Here is a 20,448-nt window from a genome sequence, read left to right on the forward strand (position 1 = left end):
TCAAAACCCATTAGCCATTAACCCATCCACTCTGCTCGTTGTTGGTGACGTGTTTGCCATTCACTTGATGAAACCCTTTCAGGAAAGTTTGATTTGAACGTTCCAATCGATCTGTTGCAATGCGCAAGATATTGGGAACAGCAGGATTGTTGGTTTAATTTCCACGTGTGTCATTAAGTGCATATTTACTGCAAGTTGGATAGGTTTCAAACAGAATTTCTCAAACCCCCAGCCATTCCATGTACTTGCTCTATTCCAGAGCGAGCACGGCCTGAGTCAACTGATCATCCAGCCTCTGAAGAAGTCAAATCTTTATGGAACCGATCAAATTACGACAACAAACACGTACAGTTAGGGGAGTGATTTATTCCAGAATGCAGGTTAAGTGCGATACACTTTCTGTTGAGGACTTCGACACATTTTTAATTGACCAAAAATCAAACAAACCCAAAAATATTAATACAACTGTGGTCAATCGCACATGATCTGTGTCAACAACAGTGAATCTCCTTCAGAAATATGTTGGATTCTCTTGATCCCCACAAGGGGGGGAAGGGGGGGGAAATAATAAGACGTCACTAGAAAACTAAGAACAAGCCAAATATGAGCATATATATATATGTACAAAAGAACAGAGAATCAAATCGAATAGTCCAGTGTGGTGTACTGTCTGTTCGCATCAGATAGTTTCATTCATGATAATGTAGGCCTGACTCACTGGGAAGCTTGAGATTGACTCTCAGCATTTGTCACTAAGACGTGCACTCTGCCTCAATCAAGACAACCCCATCATATGGCCCCAATGTGTGAAGTACACTTCTCTCTGGACTGCACTCCCTCAAGACTACATCATTAGTGTAAATGAAATGCCTTGGGAAATTTGCAATGGGAAGGAAAGCTACTGACTTAAGATTTACTTCACGTTTTTACAGGAAGTAAACAAATGTATCCCAAATGCAAAAGCACGAGTGCAGAAGTGAAGGGTGTAGATTTGATCGTGAGAGATCCTTTCCAGTTAAACAATGGATACAACAAAAAGTAGCCTACCTATAAAAGTCTGATACTTCGCTATACACAGAAATAATGCTGATACACGAGAAGCAAGCAATGGGTAATGAGAAAGCTCCCTGTGTCATTTTACTGTGATGGGGGATTCAGTGAAGGAGGCATCCAAAAAGACGTGTGTGTTTTCATATTAGTGTAAAATACTCACACTCAAGTGACTATATACAGTGGGAGGTTTTTCATATAAACATCTATGTACACAAACCAAATTATATAGGAGACCTACCACCATACCACTGCTAACTCTGCCTAATATAGGCTCATATAACGACAGCCACACCTTTATCTCCATGACGACGACCTTAGTCTCTGGGGAAATGAACTCACGTTGACCTCTGACCTGGGGGTTAACTTGGCGGCGTGGTCAAATTGTTATTAGTAAATAAATAAGTAGAGGAAATGCAAAGGAAATGTCATAGAGCAGAGGAGTCTGCGTCTTTTTAGGCACGGTGGGACAAACAATTCCTTTTTCTTTTAACCAGTGACGTGACATGCTGTAGCTTTGCTAAAATATCAAACACCACACAAAGTGTCACTCCTTTAACCTCACCTAGTAATCAAGTACCGTAAAACATAAAAATGACATTTCATTATTATAGAGCATTGTTATACATTGCTGTATGACAAATGGAGACCGTTTAAACAATGACTGTATGTAAATAATGGTGAATGAATGAGGATTTTCCCACATGCTTCATGTTAGCTCGACCCTGAAAAACCTGTATCTGGGATTTATAAACAGTGCAACACCACCCCTTAGTGCCTATTTGGGTAATTGCATTATTTTCATGAACGCAACCTTGCCTCAGTTCAGACCAATGATTTATATATAGACTAGATGACTAATTCTGGGGCGCTGTGTTGACGCCACTGTGCCTCCATCTTGGCACTCCCCCACCAGTGTAAAAAATATTTTGGAAGCTATAGAAATGCATTTATTAATGTCTACATTTGTTTTTGTCAGATGTATTTTATTCCAGACACGTTAAAGCATACTTTTAAATTATATTATGTGAGCTAAACATTCAAATATATATAAATATATAAACATTTCCCTTAAAGTATATATATTTTTGTGTTACTAAATGTTACTTTCCCATCTACAACAAAAAATAATACTTAAATCATGTAATTTTGGCCTTGAAACATTTAATTGAGATACTGTAGAATTCCATTAATTCCTATGGAAGACTGCTCCTACTGGGGAGTGCCAATATGGCCGACCGGTGGCTTCAAAGCCTCTCAATGGCCAATACATTGCATCAGCAATCCAGGTTTTATGTACATTATTGGTTCAGACTGCTCCCTTTCCACACCCTATCCTTCATATAACAACCCTGCAGATTGTTATTAAGAGTATTATTGCATTTAAGTGAGAGAGAGAAACAGAGTTGGCGTCAATTGTAAATTATGGGATTGTTAAAAAAAAAATAATAAAAATATTCTCCTAAAAACCTTCTCTTCATTTTGTAGGATCCCCCAGAGTTGTAAACAAAGCTATTAATAACATATTTACCTCTCTTTTCTCCACTACTAAACCACAGTACCCAAACTGTGTGTGAGAATGATGTACTTTTCACAGCTATGGCCTGGTCATTGCATTGCTCCGTTTTGGTCATATTGCGTACCCCGCTATCCTTCTACTAGTGTACTATGATATCTGGGAACTACCTAGTGTGTGAAAATAGTCAGTGAAAAGATGAGTCTTACAGTACAGAGCGTTTTAAATAGCAGGCCAGTGGGTGGGGCTTCCTCTCTGTGATGTCACCGGAACTGTCCATCCTCACTGGGTGGAGTCCAATCAGTCTCTGCGGGGTTTAACCAATGAGAACACACCGAGCAAACACGACACAGGGTGCAACGAACACTGGGTGCAAAGAACACTGGGTAAAAAGCAGAGTTGGCCCACACCCCTGATGTTACAGTAACGCAGTGGAGGGGGGGATAGAGGGATTGAGGGAGAAGCAGAACGGAGGATACAGTAAGTGTCCCTCTGGTCCAGTGGCAAGAGCGAGAGCAGTAACAAGGGAGCGAGGGGCCATGGAGAGAAGGAGAGGAAGAGTAGAGAGAGAGAGAGTACTGCTAGACTGTAGTACTATGGTGGTTTCTCTTCCTATGTAAGGGGAGTGGTGGATTGGTTGGTCAGAGAGACAGAGAAGGAAGGCAGAGTAGAGTTCCCTGTGCTCGTTAGCATGGCTAGCTCTTTAGCATGGCTAGCTGGTTAGTGTGTCCTTGTTCAGCCATCAGCTGGTCAGGTAGCTGTGCAGCTCTCTGGAGTTGATGCTCAGCACCACACCTGAGTGGTTACCTAGCAACAAGGAGAGAGAATAAGTGGGTGAGACTAGTGCTGAGGGTCAGTTGGTTATAAAAGGGAAAATCCCACATGCTTCTTTATCTTGCAACATTAAACCACAATATCCTTGATCATCTCAAGGGTCATCTTTTAGCCAAACTCTAACTTTTAAAAAGTAACTATTTTATTAATATAAATATTGCAATGCTTAAATTAACCTTTAATTCACAATATTGTTCTGGAGTTAGTAGCATTAGATTAAAGAAAATACTTTTGCAAATAACTAATACCTTGCGTTAGCTGCATGGGCTTGTGAGTAGTAGCAGGCTGTTCTGTTAGTAGTAGTAGGGATTAGTCCTTATAAGGGAACAGAAGGCGGGGCTACCTCCTGCGTTACCTAGAGTCTGCGAGTCCAGATCGTCGTCGATAAACTCCTCCCCCTGGATGATGTGCTGCGTGTCCTCGCTGTGATTGACAGGGCTGGTCATCTCCTGCTCCTTCTCGTTGTGCATCTGAGCATACACATTTCGGCCAGGCAGCTTTCTGAAAAATAGTGGAGGATAGGCATCCTCAGTCCTAAGCCAAGGACTGTGGGATTTGTAGTTTTGATGAGAGGTTGTGGTTGTAGTTCATGTTAATGAGTGAAAGATTGAGGACTTTGTGCATCGGATGCAAAGGAAGTGCTATTTGTGGGACTCGTGAAAAGGAATAAATCATGCACAACATCATCTACATTCTAGATTCATCAAGTACATGCATTTATGTATTCTAGTACATCAATATTGATTCAGTAACGTATTCACCTACTGTATCTTCATACATGCAGTTATGTTTTCATCTGTGGTCATGCAATGCTTCAGAGGATGACTGATTCTGATGGTTGAAGCATGGTTAATGCAACACCATAATTGGGGGTTTGATTCCCACATGGGCAACATGCAGTATATTGACTATGTTACGATAAAAGCGTATACCAAAGGACATTATTGTTTTTGCTTCAGGAGTTTTTCCTGACCACATGCTCTTAGCCAGGGATCATGAACTAGATTCAGCCGGGGGCCAACTTTTTTCTTGAGTGGATGGTCAGGGGGGCGGGAACATAATTACAAATAATTGGTAAACTGCAAAATCTTAACTATGTGTGTCTAGTGCCCAGTGAATAGCTGATATATGTGAGTCTATCATACCCACCTCTTGAACTTGTAGAGGATGAAGGATCCAGTAGCGATGACGCTGATGAGGAAGATGACAGCCAGAGCCCAGACACCTGGACCTGCCACTCCACCCTGAGAACCTGCAAGGGGAACAATACACACATTATGATATGGCACATACACACCCTGCACACAAGAATAGACAACACACATCAGATGGGAAATGAACAGTACACAGACACACAGGGTAGGTAACACACACACCTGCTATGGATGTGGCCAACTAAGACACTGAAACAAGAGTATAGCTGGCACGTCACAATAAACCCAACAGAACACATACACATCTCACTGCAATCAGTCCATTCCACTCCGCTTCCACACACAGTGTTTAACACACACACACACACACACACACATACTACACCTCAAGGTTTAGCACAGTCTGGAAAAGAGTTCTGCACGCAAACTGCAATAAAATATAGAGTAAGTTTAAAAGCAAATGGAATAGATTAGACCTCATTCGCACATATTGTTTACACAATATATACAAAAGTATGTGGACACCCCTTCAAATTAGTGGATTCGGCTATTTCAGCCACACCTGTTGCTGACAGGGGTATAAAAGCCATGCAACCTCCATATACAAACATTGGCAGTAGAAAGGCCTTACTGAAGAGCTCAGTGACTTTCGACATGACACCGTCATAGGATGCCACTTTTCCAATAAGTCAGTTTGTCAAATTTCTGCCCTGCTTTATGAAATGGGTTTCCATGGCCGAGCAGCCATTGGACTCTGGAGCAGTGGAAACACGTTCTCTGGAATGATGAATCACGATTTACCATCTGACGAATCTGGGTTTGGCGGATGCCAGGAGAATGCTACCTGCCCGAATGCATAGTGCCAACTGTAAAGTTTGGTGGATGAGGAATAATGGTCTGGGGCTGTTTTCATGGTTTAGACAAGGCCCCTTACTTCCAGTAAAGTGAAATCTTAACGCTACAGCATACAATGACATTCTAGATGATTCTGTGCTTCCAACTTGTGGCAACAGTTTGGGAAGGCCTTTTCCTTGTTTCAGCATGACAATGCCCCCATTCACAAAACGAGGTCCATACAGAAATGGTTTGTCGAGATCGGTGTGGAACAACTTGACTGGCCTGCACAGAGCCCTGACCTCAACCCTATCGAACACCTTTGGGATGAATTGGAACGCCAACTACGAGCCAGGCCTAATCGCTCAACATCGGTGCCTGACCTCACTAATGCTCTTGTGGCTGAATGGAAGCAAGTCCACACATCAATACTGAACATAAATATATATGCAACATGTAACATGTCTGGTGAGTATGCAGGCCGTGGAAGAATTAACTTCTTAAGGTATAGGGGGCAGCATTTTCACTTTTGGATAAATAGCGTGCCCAATTTCAACTTCGTACTACTCATGCCAAGAATATAAGATATGCATATTATTAGTAGGTTTGGATAGAAAAAAACTCTGAAGTTTCTAAAACTGTTTGAATCATATCTGTGAGTATAACAGAACTTATGTAGCATGCAAAAACCCGAGGACTAACCGTTCAGATATTTTGTTTTTGAGGTCTCTGCCCATTGAGTTCTCATTGGCAAACAATATTTGTGAGGAACTTGTTTTCAGTTCCTACCGCTTCCACTGGATGTCACCAGTCTTTGGAATTTGGTTGAGGTTGTTCCTTTGTGCAATGAAGAAGTCTGGCCATCTAGGAACTGCGTAACACTGTTGAGAGTTGTGCAAGACTTGAAAAGTAGCTTGGTTTGTTGTGTTCCTGTATTCAATTTGATCGATTATTAACGTTTAAAAATACCTAAAGTTGTATTACAAAAGTAGTTTGAAATATTTTGGTAAAGTTTATAGGCAACATTTGAAATATTTTGTAGTGACGTTACACATTTTGTAAGCTGTTTTTTTCTGGATCAAACAGGACAAATAAATTGATATTGTGGATATATATGGACGGAATTAATCGAACAAAAGGACCAATTGTGATGTTTATGGGACATATTGGAGTGCCAACAAAAGACGCACGTCAAAGGTAAGGCATGTTTTATATTTTATTTCTGCATTTTGTGAAGCGCCTGCAGGGTTGAAATATGCGTTTTGTTTACTGTTGTGCTACCATCAGATAATAGCTTCTTATGCTTTCGCCAAAAAGCCTTTTTAAAATCTGACAGCAATGCCTATCCCAGCAGCAATGCTTCTTCCCAGCCTACCCCAGTGTCCCGAGAACCTCGCTTACCTCCTCCGGAGTGCTACGCTGGAGATTCTGGAACCTGCCGGGCTTTTCTTGCCCAGTGCTCCTTCATATTCGAGCTGCAGCCTCCTTCTTTCCCCTCGGACCACTCGAAGATTAGCATACCTCATAACGCTGATGTCCAAGAGGGCACTTGCCTGGGCTACGGCAGTGTGGGAGTCCACTGTTTGCCTCAGTCTTGAGGAGTTTGTGGCGGAGGTACGAAAAGTGTTTGATTCTCCGTTGTCTGGGAGAGAGGCTGCTTGTAAGCTGCTCCAACTACGTCAATACTCCCGTAGTGTGGTAGACTATGCGGTGGATTTTCACACGTTGGTAGCTGAGAGTGCCTGGAACCCGGAAACCCTTTTTGACACATTGCTTCACGTATTATCGGAGGAGGTTAGAGCAAGTTCGCAGCCTGAGAGCGTCCCATGGACCTCGACTCCCTCATCGCCTTGACCTTACGGATAGATGGGCGGCTACGGGAATGTAGGAGGGAGAGGAGATTTGTTCCCGGTCACACTCGCTCATCCACTGCTCCAAACTCGCCTCCGCGGAAGTTCCTGACGTCCACCTTACCGAGAGAATCCGAGGTCACCCGAGTGCCCGAATCACTGAGGGCGGTTGACTCACCTCCTCCAGAGACCAAGCTACTGGGAAGGGCTAGATTGTCTCCGGATGAACATTTACTCAGGTTGAGCACCAGGATCTGTATGTATTGAGGGACTACAGGACATTATATTTCCACCTGTCCATTAAAAAGACCAGGCTCACCAGTAGGTACGCATACTCTGGTGAGCCGTACAGGGATTTTCCAATCTCCACTTACTCGTACCCCTTTCCATGCCACTCTGTTGTGGTTTGACCAGGCCAAATCTTTCCGGGTGCTCATTGACTCTAGGGCAGACGAGAGCTTTATCGAAGCTATCTTGGTGTCGGAGCTGGGAATCTCCACTCAACCCCTCAGCACCCGCGCTTCCCTGAGCAAGAGGACGAAGTCAGCATACCCTCTGCCCAGATGTTCGTCCGCCGCTGTCTCCGTACTTAGAAGAAAGCCCGGGCCGCTCTTCTGAAGACCACATCCAGGTATCGGCGACAGGCGGATTGGCGCTGGACCCCTGCTCCCCGCTATTGGCTCAGGCAGAAGGCATGACTTTCCACTCAGGACCTGCCCCTCCAGGTGGAGTCCCGTAAACTTTCCCCCCATTTCATCGGCCCTTTCCCCAATCTCTAAAATCCTAAGCCACTCTGCTGTTTGTCTTCTGTTGCCCCGCAACCTCCGTATACAAATAAAATAGTATTTGTCACATGCTCCGAATACAACAGGTTACCTTACCGTGAAATACTTACTTACAATCCCATAACCAAAAATGCAGTTCAAGAAAGAGTTAAGAAAATATTTACTAAATAAACTAAAGACAAAATAGTAAAATAAAAAAGTAACACAATAAAACAATATTTAATATACAGGGTGTACCAGTACCGAGTAAATGTGCGGAAGTACAGGTTAGTCAAGTTATTTTGTACATGTAGGTAGGGGTAAAGTGACACTGCATAGATAATAAACAGCGAGTAGCAGCAGTGTAAAAACAAAGGTAGGGGGGGGGATGTGTCAATGTAAATAGTCTGGGTGGCCATCTGATTAATTGTTAAGCACTTATGGCTTGGGGGTAGAAGCCATTATTAAGGAGCCTTTTGGTCCTAGACTTGGCGCTCCGGTACTGCTTGCCTTGCGGTAGCAGAGAGAACAGTCTATGACTTGGGTGATTGGAGCCTTCCTCTGACACCACATGATATATAGGTACTGGATGGTAGGAAGCTTGGCCCCAGTGATGGGGCCATAAGCACTACCCTCTATAGCGCCTTACGGTCAGATGTTGAGCAGTTGTGAACCTCCACACCCCCTCTGACCAGCTGAAAATTGCGAAAATGGTTTTCAGTACGGTCCTTTACCACTTCTACCGTGAGACCGGAGTCCAAGCCAGCAACCTGTACACAGCATCCAGAAGCTATAAACTGCCTTTTCTCTCATGCTTTTTCTCTCAAGAGTGTGACATAGGTCCATGTGCAGTGAGCATGGAGAGAGATCCAGTCCAAACTTCTCTCATGCTGCTGGTGTACTGGTAGGAAAATGGACAAAGACATAATGGATTGTAAGGTGAGAGACATTATCAAGGGTCATTCACCTAATTCATTTAGGCTTATCCTAAATTGTTTACTTGGGGTATTAGGTTGATTGTGGAGGTCTGCACACTGCGACATTTATTGTAATTTAGACCAAGAATGCATTGAGATACCAATCTGTCATTACATCAAATGATGAGAAAAGTTCATGCTAGTAAAATAATGTCAATGTAAAAGTACATTCTGCGAGTGTCGGTGTGTGCTAAGTTGAGGGTCTTAAATTAAAGTGATCGAACCAACGTGAAGCACTAAGGACTGCATTTCTACATTTGGGTTAAAATGTGAGGAGAGCCACAAGATTATAGCTTGGGCTAACCATGCCCCAATCTCATTCTTAGCAACATTGGTGTGAAACTATTATAACATGTGATCTCTTTCTCTTTTTTTCCTGTGAAATGTTATTCAAATGCTGTAAGGCAATCTGCGCCTCTCTGGCTGACAAGATTTCAGCAGCTATCATGTTTTCTGCTCCTCCAGAAGATGGTGAAACTAATGAGCTCCTCCTCCTCCTCCCTAATGAGCTCCTCTGCTCCCATTTCCCCCTGTAGATACAGAGGATGAGTACTGATTGAAGGTTGTTTTCTTTTAACAAGTTGAGGGTAAGGCCATCTATACCCTTAACCTGTTCACATCATGTGGAACAATGAGCTGATGAGCAAAAGCACCAACCTTTTGAAGATCTTAACAGAATTGTTAAACAACTGGGTTTTATATGTTGACTAAGATGATGTCCCAGGGACAGTTAGTTAAAAACATTTGTCAATGCAACCCGATTGTGGTAAGAAATATTGAAACAATGGTTAACATTGGGAGATTTATTCACCTATGAATCTACAGATCTCTTGGTATGTGTGTATTTTTGATACTAACTTCCATTAATAAAGTATAACCTTTATTATGATTATAGTATTACCATGCTAAGTGGATTGTACAACCCAGAATGAAGGGTTTGAAATGAGGAAGTGTCTGTTTTTTCTCTCCCTGTGTTGATTTCCCTTACTTTATTAGGAGTATATAATACTTTGATATAAAAGCTCAAATCTAAATGCTTACATTAAAATGTAATGATCATTATCACACAGGTGATAAGAGGATGGATGTAATGGAATTTACATTTTTGTGCTTTTCTTATAACTAATTTCTATGTTCTACTCATGTACTGTTCTATAAACCAATTTCTGTATTCATGCAAGTGGCTGACAGTACAAATCAGTAGCTGCCATTTGGCAGTATGCCCAGACCTTGTTTTGAGAACGAACGAAAGATATAAACATTTTCATCATAGGTACACTTCAACTATGACAGACAAAATGAGAAAAAAATCCAGAAAATCACATTGTAGGATTTTTAATTAATTAATTTGCAAATTAAGGTGGAAAATAAGTATTTGGTCAATAACAAAAGTTTATCTCAATACTTTGTTATATACCCTTTGTTGGCAATGACAGAGGTCAAATGTTTTCTGTAAGTCTTCACAAGGTTTTCACACACTGTTGCTGGTATTTTGGCCCATTCCTCCATGCAGATCTCCTCTACAGCAGTGATGTTTTGGGGCTGTTGCTGGGCAACACAGACTTTCAACTCCCTCCAAAGATTTTCTATGGGTTAAGATCTGGAGACTGGCTAGGCCACTCCAGGACCTTGAAATGCTTCTTACGAAGCCACTCCTTCGTTGCCCGGGCGGTGTGTTTGGGATCATTGTCATGCTGAAAGACCCAGCCATGTTTCATCTTCAATGCCCTTGCTGATGGAAGGAGGTTTTCACTCAAAACCTCACAATACATGGCCCCATTCATTCTTTCCTTTACACGGATCAGTCGTCCTGGTCCCTTTGCAGAAAAACTGCCCCAAAGTATGATTTTTCCACCCCCATGCTTCACAGTAGGTATGGTGTTCTTTGGATGCAACTCAGCATTTTTTGTTCTCCAAACACAACGAGTTGAGTTTTTATCAAAAAGTTATATTTTGGTTTCATCTGACCATATGACATTCTCCCAATCTTCTTCTGGATCATCCAAATGCTCTCTAGCAAACTTCAGACGGGCCTGGACATGTACTGGCTTAAGCAGGGGGACACGTCTGGCACTGCAGGATTTGAGTCCCTGGCGGCGTAGTGTGTTACTGATAGTAGGCTTTGTTACTTTGGTCCCAGCTCTCTGCAGGTCATTCACTAGGTTCCCCCGTGTGGTTCTGGGATTTTTATTCACCGTTCTTGTGATAATTTTGACCCCACGGGGTGAGATCTTGCCTGGAGCCCCAGATCGAGGGAGATTATCAGTGGTCTTGTATGTCTAACATTTCCTAATAATTTCTCCCACTGTTGATTTCTTCAAACCAAGCTGTTTACAGATGCAGTCTTCCCAGCCTGGTGCAGGTCTACAATGTTGTTTCTGGTGTCCTTTGACAGCTCTTTGGTCTTGGCCATAGTGGAGTTTGGAGTGTGACTGTTTGAGGTTGTGGACAGGTGTATTTTATACTGATAACAAGTTCAAACAGGTGCCATTAATACAGATAACGAGTGGAGGACAGAGGAGCCTCTTAAAGAAGAAGTTACAGGTCTGTGAGAGCCAGAAATTTGTAGGTGACCAAATACTTATACTTATTTTCCACCATAATTTGCAAATAAATAATTTAAAAATCCTACAATGTGATTTTCTGGATTTTTTTTCTCATTTTGTCTGTCATAGTTAAAGTGTACCTATAATGACAATTACAGGCCTCTCTCATCTTTTTAAGTGGGAGAACTTGCACAATTGGTGGCTGACTAAATACTTTTTTGCCCCAATGTATATGTAAATATAACTTGTGTATAGCCATATATAAAGACAACTGCTGGGTCTGCCCAGACTGAGCTTCTGACAGACATTCACCATGGTGCATTAAGTTTGTTGAAACCTCTCCAGCGGGCTGACAAGTAAACAATGATTAATTCAAGATTGCCTTTGAGTGTCCCTGTGTAAGAATTTCTGCCAGGATAACGTCTTGCTGACATCGGCTACCGAGAGTGTGATCACACAGTCGTCCGGAACGGCTGGTGTTCTCCGATCTCCCCTCATTATTCCTTGTATTTATACCTGCTTATTCTGTTTGTCTGTTGCCAGTTTGTCGTGTCCCGTCAAGTCCTACCAGTGTGTTCCCGTGTTTCCTGTGCTCTAGTTTGTTTTTCCTAGTCTTCCCATTTCTGACCTTTCTGCCTGTCCTGACCTTGATGCTGCCTGCCGTCCTGAACCTGCCTGACTCTGATTTGGATTATGACTCTTGGCCTGCCTTGACTTACTTTTTACCTGACCCTTGTTCTATAATGAACACTGAGACTTGTGCTATCCGCCTCCTGTGTCTGCATCTGGGTCTGAGCCTTGATAACAATTGGTCTCAGGATCTCATCACGGCATCTCTGTGCATTCAAAGTGCCATTGATAAAAATGCAATTATGTTCGTTGTGAGTAGCTTATGCCTGTCCATACCATAACCCCACCGCCATCATGGGGCACTCTGTTCACAACGTTGACATCAGCAAACCGCTCGCCCATACGATGCCACACACGCGGTCTGAAATTGTGAGGTTCGGTTGACGTACTGCCAAATTCTCTAAAATGACATTGGAGGCGGCTTATGAGATGAAATGTTCGGTGTGCAGGTGTCCACATACTTTTGGTCATGTAGTGCATCTAACAGTTTAGCAATTTAGTAGGTAAGAAATTAGGGAAATAACGCTGAAAGCAGAGCAGAGAGAAGGTAACAAAAACAGAAGCCCAATCAGATTTGAGGAGATCAAAAGGAAATAGACTCCTTTTGAGAAAGCAGGAAGGAAAGCTAATACAAGATTGTGTGGGGCGACTAACGCACCGATCTCCGTCGCTCTCGGGGACGAGTCATTAGCTACTAGTCCTTTGAAATAGATTGATAAAAACTAAATTATCGATTCAAAGTCAACATTACACCAAATAATATTGGAGAACATATCTATTATAAAATCATATTTACAACATCACAGGGACATGGTTACAGTAATGGGAATGGTTACCTGCGTTAGGATCAGCTAAGGTCACCAACACCTGTAGACCTCCTCGAACGAAGAAGCTAACGTTGTTCTCATTGAAGGCCTGCTTAATGGCAGGGATACGCTGTGGAAAAAATGTAAAACACAACCATAAAATTCACACAATTCAATTTCTACCAATATGAATCCAACAATGCCAATGAGTTAGGTAGTGTGTCTGTTTGATAGTGTACCTTATCCACAAATACACTCCTCTTAGCAGGCTTGCTCTCTGGTGGGAGAATGTACAGCTCGGCTGTGGTGGGCAGGCCCGGCTTCACCATGGTTACCAGGGACTCCTGGGGGACACCTGTGATCTAGGGGTCAAAGGTCATGGTCAGAAAAGACATCTTCAACTTATGAGACATGTATCCCATGTTTCTACAACATGAGCATTTTTGGGGGGATTCAGGTAGTCCCTCCAAATGTTTTCTCCCATTTCATAACTATATTGAACGTGCCTGTCATGTCTATATCAAATAGAATAATTTAACCAAAACATATTGAGGCCAATGCAGATGCTATCATTATGTATCCTAAGGAATAGACTGGTCCTGTTATGTTATAGCATCAGGTCATGTATGAGGTGAGTACAGTAGACTCACCTTGGCCAGAATCCTGGTGACCACCTGACCCACGTCCTCCCTCCACTCTGGAATGTTGGGGTTGAGAAGGTCCAGGTTACTGCTGAAGGCCAGAGGGATGACCTGGAAAAGGTCTGGGATTGGACAGAACACACAGGAAGTCGGCAGCCATTTTGGGTTATGGCATTCAGATGAACAAAAAAAATCTCAATTTTAATTATACCTTATCCATTTCTATCGTCAAGATGATTTAGAATAAATCAACAGTTCCTCACAATCCTACATTCACTTCTTCTGCAGTATGTTTATTCTGTATCATCAGGTCTCAAGGGGTAAGAGAATACAGTACCGTTCTGCTCAGTTAGCATTCTCTCATTAATAAATTAAACTCATCTAAGATTTGTTAAGATGACATCATTATCCGTGACACAGTTACACAACGGCAACACATGAGGTCATGGAAAACACCAGGGACACAGTTACACAACCGCAACACATGAGGTCATGGAAAACACCAGGGACACAGTTACACAACAGCAACACATGAGGTCATGGAAAACACCAGGGACACAGTTACACAACCGCAACACATGAGGTCATGGAAAACACCAGGGACACAGTTACACAACCGCAACACATGAGGTCATGGAAAACACCAGGGACACAGTTACACAACAGCAACACATGAGGTCATGGAGAGACACAGAGACACAACCAAACAACTAGAGCTATATCATCTAGAATAAAACTATTGCCTCATACGATAACATCATAAATAGTTGATGTACAGCACACAAATAACATCATATATAAGTACTCATCAGCACTGCAATGTCCCCTCTCTCTTACCGTAGATGCGGACTGTCTTGGTGTCCTGCACCATGGAGCGTCCATTAGAGGCCTGGACAGTGACAGACACCTCTCCTTCCGCAGGGAACCGCGTTATCAGACTATTCTCCAGGGACAGCTTGGGCTGCATGGAGACACACAGTGAATGTATTCATTCATCACTTCCCCAAATCATGTATAAACTCTCAACATTAGCTTTAGCACTGTTAGCATCACAAAAAGACAGCGGTTGCATGTGGCTCAGATCACCTTTTGAACATTAGTTTCCATAAATCTGCAGTTAAAGTGCATTACCTGTGGGTTGTGTGTGTGTCAGTATGAATTAACGGTAGGTCGTGTTTGTTTGTGCGTGTGTGTCAGTGTCAGAGGAAGCTGGTGGGAGGTGCTATAGGAGGAAGGGCTCACGGTAATGACTGGGTTGGATTGATGGAACGGAGTCAAACATGTGGCTTTGATGTGTTTGATTATCCCATTCCAGCCATTACAATGAGCTCATCCCACCAGCCTCCTCTGGTCAGTATACATTACCTGTAGGTTGTCTCCTATCCACCAGTAGAAGACAGTCAGGTTGGCCTCTGAAGGAAGCACCACAGCTGTCAGGTTGACTTCCTGGTTAACCCCGGCAATGGGAACTACTTCCAGGTGAACTTCCTGTAGAGGGGCTGTGACCTGGATGTACATGGTGGCCTGGTCATGTCCGGCCATGTTCTCGGCCTTGACAGTGACACGGTAGACCCCCAGCTGTTCGTAGCGGTGCTGGATGGGCTCGTCTGTCACTGTCAGGTTCTGGTAGATGGCCCTCACCCCGTCACCCAGGTCCACCTGGTATTTAGTGTTGCTGGTGTCACCCTGAGTGAGGGAGGAGGTACAGGTGGAGAACGTCACTGAATTGGGCTGGTAAATGGGATAAAAACGAATGCTCTATTTTTCACGTCAAACTCATTCCATGGAGGGCCGAGTGTCTGCATGTTTTTGCTGGACTTGATTGATGAATTAAGGTCACTGACTAGTAAGGAACTCCCTTCACCTGGTTGTCGAGGCCTTAATTGAAATATATATACTACAATGTAGTTTGAGGTAATAGCGAAGTAACTTTGGTCAACTCTGAGTTCAAGTTGAGTACCACGACAGTGCCTCACCTTCTAGCCAGGTACATTTCTATGGCAATGAACCCTTCAGACTTAACCTGCTCCAGTGCAGGCCAACTCAAATTTAACCTGAATTTAGTGTCTGAGCTGCGAGGACCAATGAAATCAGATTCCCTCCCTCTGGCAAAAAAGATTGCTTCATCATCCACTTCATTTGAGGAAGACAACACAATACAAATGTTATTAATATTATGGATTTTAAACATTTAGGTACATATAAGTGTCTTATATCGTTGGAAAGCTTAAACTCCACTGTCCGATTTACAGTAGCTATTACAGCGAAAACATGCCATGCTATTGTTTGAGGACGGTGCCCCACACCAAAATATTTTTCCACCGGCACAGATTTCATACATTCACAAATAACGATTATATATTCACTTACTTTTGAAAATCTTCCTCTGATTTGTCATCCAAACGGTCCCAGCTATAACATGTAGTGTTGTTTTGTTTTGTTCTTTATATCCCTAAAAGTCTGTTTAGTTGGCGCCATCAATTTGAGTAATCCACTCGTTCAACGTGCAGAGAAAGGAATCCAAAAATCTACCCCTAAACTTTGTTTCAACAAGTCAAAATACGTTTCTATTTACTCCTCAGATACCCTAAAATCGATGGGACAGTAGTGGAGAGGGTAGTAAGTTTTCAGTTCCTCGGTGTACACATCACAGACAAACTGAATTGGTCCACCCACTCAGACAGCATCGTGAAGAAGGCGCAGCAGCGCCTCTTCAACCTCAGGAAGCTGAAGAAATTCGGCTTGTCACCAAAAACACTCACAAACTTCTACAGATGCACAATCGAGAACATCCTGTCGGGCTGTATCACCGCCTGGTACGGCAACTGCTCCGCCCACAACCGTAAGGCTCTCCAGAGGGTAGTGAGGTCTGCACAACGCATCACCGGGGGCAAACTACCTGCCCTCCAGGACACCTACACCACTCGATGTCACAGGAAGGCCATAAAGATCATCAAGGACAACAACCACCCGAGCCACTGCCTGTTCACCCCGCTATCATCCAGAAGGCGAGGTCAGTACAGGTGCATCAAAGCTGAGAGAGACAAAAACAGCTTCTATCTCAAGGCCATCAGACTGTTAAACAGCCACCACTAACATTGAGTGGCTGCTGCCAACACACTGACTCAACTCCAGCCACTTTAATAATGGGAATTGATGGAAATTGATGTAAAATATATCACTAGCCACTTTAAACAATGCTACTTAATATAATGTTTACGTACCCTCCATTATTCATCTCATATGTATATGTATATACTGTACTCTATCATCTACTGCATCTTTATGTAATACATGTATCACTAGCCACTTTAAACTATGCCACTTTGTTTACATACCTTACATTTCTCATCTCACATGTATATACTGTACTCGATACCATCTACTGCATCTTGCCTATGCCGTTCTGTACCATCACTCATTCATATATCTTTATGTACATATTCTTATCCCTTTACACTTGTGTGTATAAGGTAGTAGTTATGGAATTGTTAGGTTAGATTACTCGTTGGTTATTACTGCATTATCGGAACTAGAAGCACAAGCATTTCGCTACACTCGCATTAACATCTGCTAACCATGTGATTGTGACAAATACATTTGATTTGATTTGAAAATGTAACCAAACTATAATATTTATTACGGAAAGAAGTATGTTCAATAAGAAACCGATTTTAGCAGGTGCGTAATGTCTCCGTGGCGCGCGCCAACACGGATTTCCAAGACTGTGTCCTTCTGCTAAAACTGATATTTCTTATTCTTTTTGGAAGTTACAGGCCTGAAACTTTGAACATAGACTGATGACACACAGTGGAAGAGCAATCCAGAGAGCAAATTGTCAATATGACCTTACTCTTGCATTTCTAAGAGGATGGTCTCTCTCTCTCAAAAAGAAAAGATTCTGGTTGGTTTTTCTCCTACCATATCTATTGTGTTATATTATCCTATATTATTTTAACATTTCTACAAACTTCAAAGTGTTTTCTTTCCAATGGTACCAATTCTATGCATATCCTGGCTTCGGGGCCTGAGCTACAGGCAGTTTACTTTGGGCACGTCATTCAGACAGGAAGTGGAGAAAAAAGGGGCCTAGCCCTAAGACGTCTTAATGCACCTTTTTTTCCCACACCTATCAAAAAAAAACATTTAATTAAGTCATAAAAAAAGTTTGGCTGTGTGTGAGGTTTGAAATGCATTTGTCATTACCAAATGTGTAATGTGGTCAGTATTACTACTTTTTTACTCCAAAGTAATAAAATAAAGACGGCACAAAAAGTCTATTTCACACAATATCCTGATGAATTTGCAAGATAACTTTTTCTTTCATTTTGATTTCAGCACAAATACAACAAAAAAATGGCACTGACTTGTGCATGGATTGATGTTTCAGCATTGTCTCAATGAAGAGTTTGGCGATTGACTACCCTCGTGCGACATGCAAGCGCAGTTACAAGCCTGATAGAGTTAGCGGGAGGCGGACAAGCAATATTCACCCTTGTAGTTTGGATTGAATCCGGAGCTGGAATGTGGAGCTAACTGAAGCTGGCGAGCTTTAGAAAAACCTGAGTAGGACTAGCTTGCTTTGTAGTATAACCCCCCTTGCTGACATTAGGCCCTCTATGGAATGAGTTTGACACTACTCTATTTCAACAAGTGTATTTGGTAGGTTGCAGTTATAACTTCTGTCTCATAGGAGTCGTACGTGAGTCGTCTTGAACTTGCATTCGGGAAAACAGGGGTTATTTCTTAGCTAGCTATTATCACAATCACACAGGCAAAGACACAAAAACACACACATTTACTCTGAACAGCCACACACAACTACCGCACCCCCATAGTTTTTTGAGACTCCCTACGCTGCTCTAAACTCTGACTTAAGTCATCCGTACCTGTTCCTGGTGGACGATGAAGGTGATGTCATCACCAGGCGCCACAGCCAGTATCTGCCCCTTTATACCCAGCTGGAGGCCTCTGGGAGGCAGCAGAGGACAGGTGTGCTGCTTGGCGCTCTGCTGCTTGTTCACTCCCCCCTCACACATGTTGGACACAACCTTCCTGTACCTGCAACACAGCACAGGGCCGTACCAATGTCAGAAAACAGGGGGACTTGTGATGGCGCAGGTGTAGTTTAAGGTAAGGCATAGAGACTGGAGTACTAAAAGAATAATGATGCCTTTTTTAATGAGATGGGAGAGTGGTGAGAGGCAGCATGTGCGTGTTTGTGTTTGTGTATATGTGTGTTTGTGTTTTGTGCATTCTATTAACCCTCACCCTGTGCTGGACTCGAAGTCATGTCCCAGATGGCAGTCGTCAGGTGGCGAGTCTGGGTCGTGCCAGAAGTCAGCAAAGCATCTATCTCCCTCGGTCTTCAGGCTCTGGGCACGCTCAAACCCATAGTCACTAAACACACAGAGAAAGAGGAGAACGTTACCCCCCGAGGCACTGATCTACGATATTTTCTTGTGTTTCTCCCACTAATGGTTAAGGTTAGGATTGGAAGAGGGGGAAATATCCTAGAACAGTGCCTAAGGGTAAGCTCCATCTAGGGTGCAGACAAAGGCCAAAGAGCAAATACAATTCATGACCTCAATGATCGATAGACACCAACAACAAAGACGCCAACAGGCTTCACATAATAGGATCAATATCAATCGCCTAGGTCGACACACAGCATTGATTGATTCTGTTTGTTGTGAATCAATCAAGCTTTAGGGTCAATGTCATTCTTATCATCTTATCAAGAACAGTGTTGTAAATTAAAGAGGATCCTCATTGAAAATGCTTGTACTGGATTTTCAATTCATCTCCTGAAGACAAAAGGAATCAAACCCTAACCCTGACAGTGACCCTTATCATGTATTTATTAAGTCTTCATCTGAAGTATGTTCTATTGCATTAGAGTGTTCTGGTTTTGCTGTGGTGTCTCACCAGTTGAAGTCTTTCTCGGAGCACTGGCAAGTCTTGGTAGTGAGAGCGGAGGTGTAGCTCTTCCCCTTGATGCAGAATGCGGTGTCCTTCCTCTTCCTAAAACTCCTCTCCTGACCCATGATGCACTTCTCTCCCTGATGCAGGCCAAAAGTATACATTAGCTGATTGTAAAAGTGTAGGATGAATGCAAGATATTTTCAAAGACATGGGAATGTGTGTGTGTGTGTTGGGTACCTTCAGGTCAGTGAGTTTCCAGGAGTCGTAGTCGGCCTCAGTACACTGTCTGGGGAATGACTGTCTGAAGTCCACCTTGACAAGCTCCCAGTCTGACCGGTAACTGATGTGACCAAACACCCTGCAGAGAGATATAAGAGGGAGAGAGATACATTTATATTTTCACATGCACAGTGAAGTGCAGTATTCAATATCAAAATAGTATAACAAAAAATATAAATAATAATGATATATAAATAAATATAAATATATATACAGTACCAGTCAAAAGTTTGGACACAACTAATCATTCAAGGGTTTTTCTTTATTTTTACTATTTTCCACATTGTAGAATAATAGTGAAGACATCAGAACTATGAAATAACACATACTGTATGGAATCATGTAGTTACCAAAAAAGTGTTAAACAAATCTAAATCTATTTATATTTGATATTCTTCAAATAGCCACCCTTTGCCTTGACGACAGCTTTGCACAATAATAAGCAAAGAGAAACACCAGTCCATCATTACTTTAAGACATAAAGGTCAGTCAATACGGAACATTTCAAGAACTTTGAAAGTTTCTTCAAGTGTAGTCGCAAAAACCATCAAGCGCTATGATGAAACTGTCTCTCATTCGGACTGCCACAGGAAAGGAAGACCCATAGTTACCCCTGCTGCAGAGGACAAGTTCATTAGAGTT

General features: G+C 42.6%; 1 protein-coding gene across 5 annotated transcripts in view; it reads right to left on the reverse strand.

Annotated features, from left to right (window-relative positions):
- Positions 1 to 346: 346 nt before the first annotated feature.
- The window catches only part of LOC135510736 (VPS10 domain-containing receptor SorCS2-like), a 326,373-nt gene continuing 306,271 nt past the window's right edge, over positions 347 to 20,448 (reverse strand). Inside the window, exons 15-27 of one of the 5 annotated variants that reach the window (XM_064931905.1) lie at positions 19,765 to 19,885; positions 19,531 to 19,664; positions 18,874 to 19,002; positions 18,492 to 18,663; positions 14,968 to 15,288; positions 14,440 to 14,563; positions 13,612 to 13,724; positions 13,201 to 13,323; positions 12,992 to 13,091; positions 12,814 to 12,855; positions 4,550 to 4,652; positions 3,744 to 3,946; positions 347 to 3,373 (exon numbers count right to left, since the gene is read on the reverse strand). In XM_064931905.1, coding sequence (XP_064787977.1) covers positions 3,309 to 3,373; positions 3,744 to 3,946; positions 4,550 to 4,652; positions 12,814 to 12,855; positions 12,992 to 13,091; positions 13,201 to 13,323; positions 13,612 to 13,724; positions 14,440 to 14,563; positions 14,968 to 15,288; positions 18,492 to 18,663; positions 18,874 to 19,002; positions 19,531 to 19,664; positions 19,765 to 19,885 — 1,750 coding nt within the window. In that variant the 3' untranslated portion in view covers positions 347 to 3,308. The remainder of the gene's footprint in view (positions 3,374 to 3,743; positions 3,947 to 4,549; positions 4,653 to 12,813; positions 12,856 to 12,991; positions 13,092 to 13,200; positions 13,324 to 13,611; positions 13,725 to 14,439; positions 14,564 to 14,967; positions 15,289 to 18,491; positions 18,664 to 18,873; positions 19,003 to 19,530; positions 19,665 to 19,764; positions 19,886 to 20,448) is intronic. The other 4 variants (XM_064931903.1, XM_064931901.1, XM_064931904.1 and 1 more) reach the window with 4 other exon arrangements.

The sequence above is a fragment of the Oncorhynchus masou genome, chromosome 23 (genome assembly GCF_036934945.1).
Source record: "Oncorhynchus masou masou isolate Uvic2021 chromosome 23, UVic_Omas_1.1, whole genome shotgun sequence".
NCBI lineage: Eukaryota > Metazoa > Chordata > Actinopteri > Salmoniformes > Salmonidae > Oncorhynchus > Oncorhynchus masou.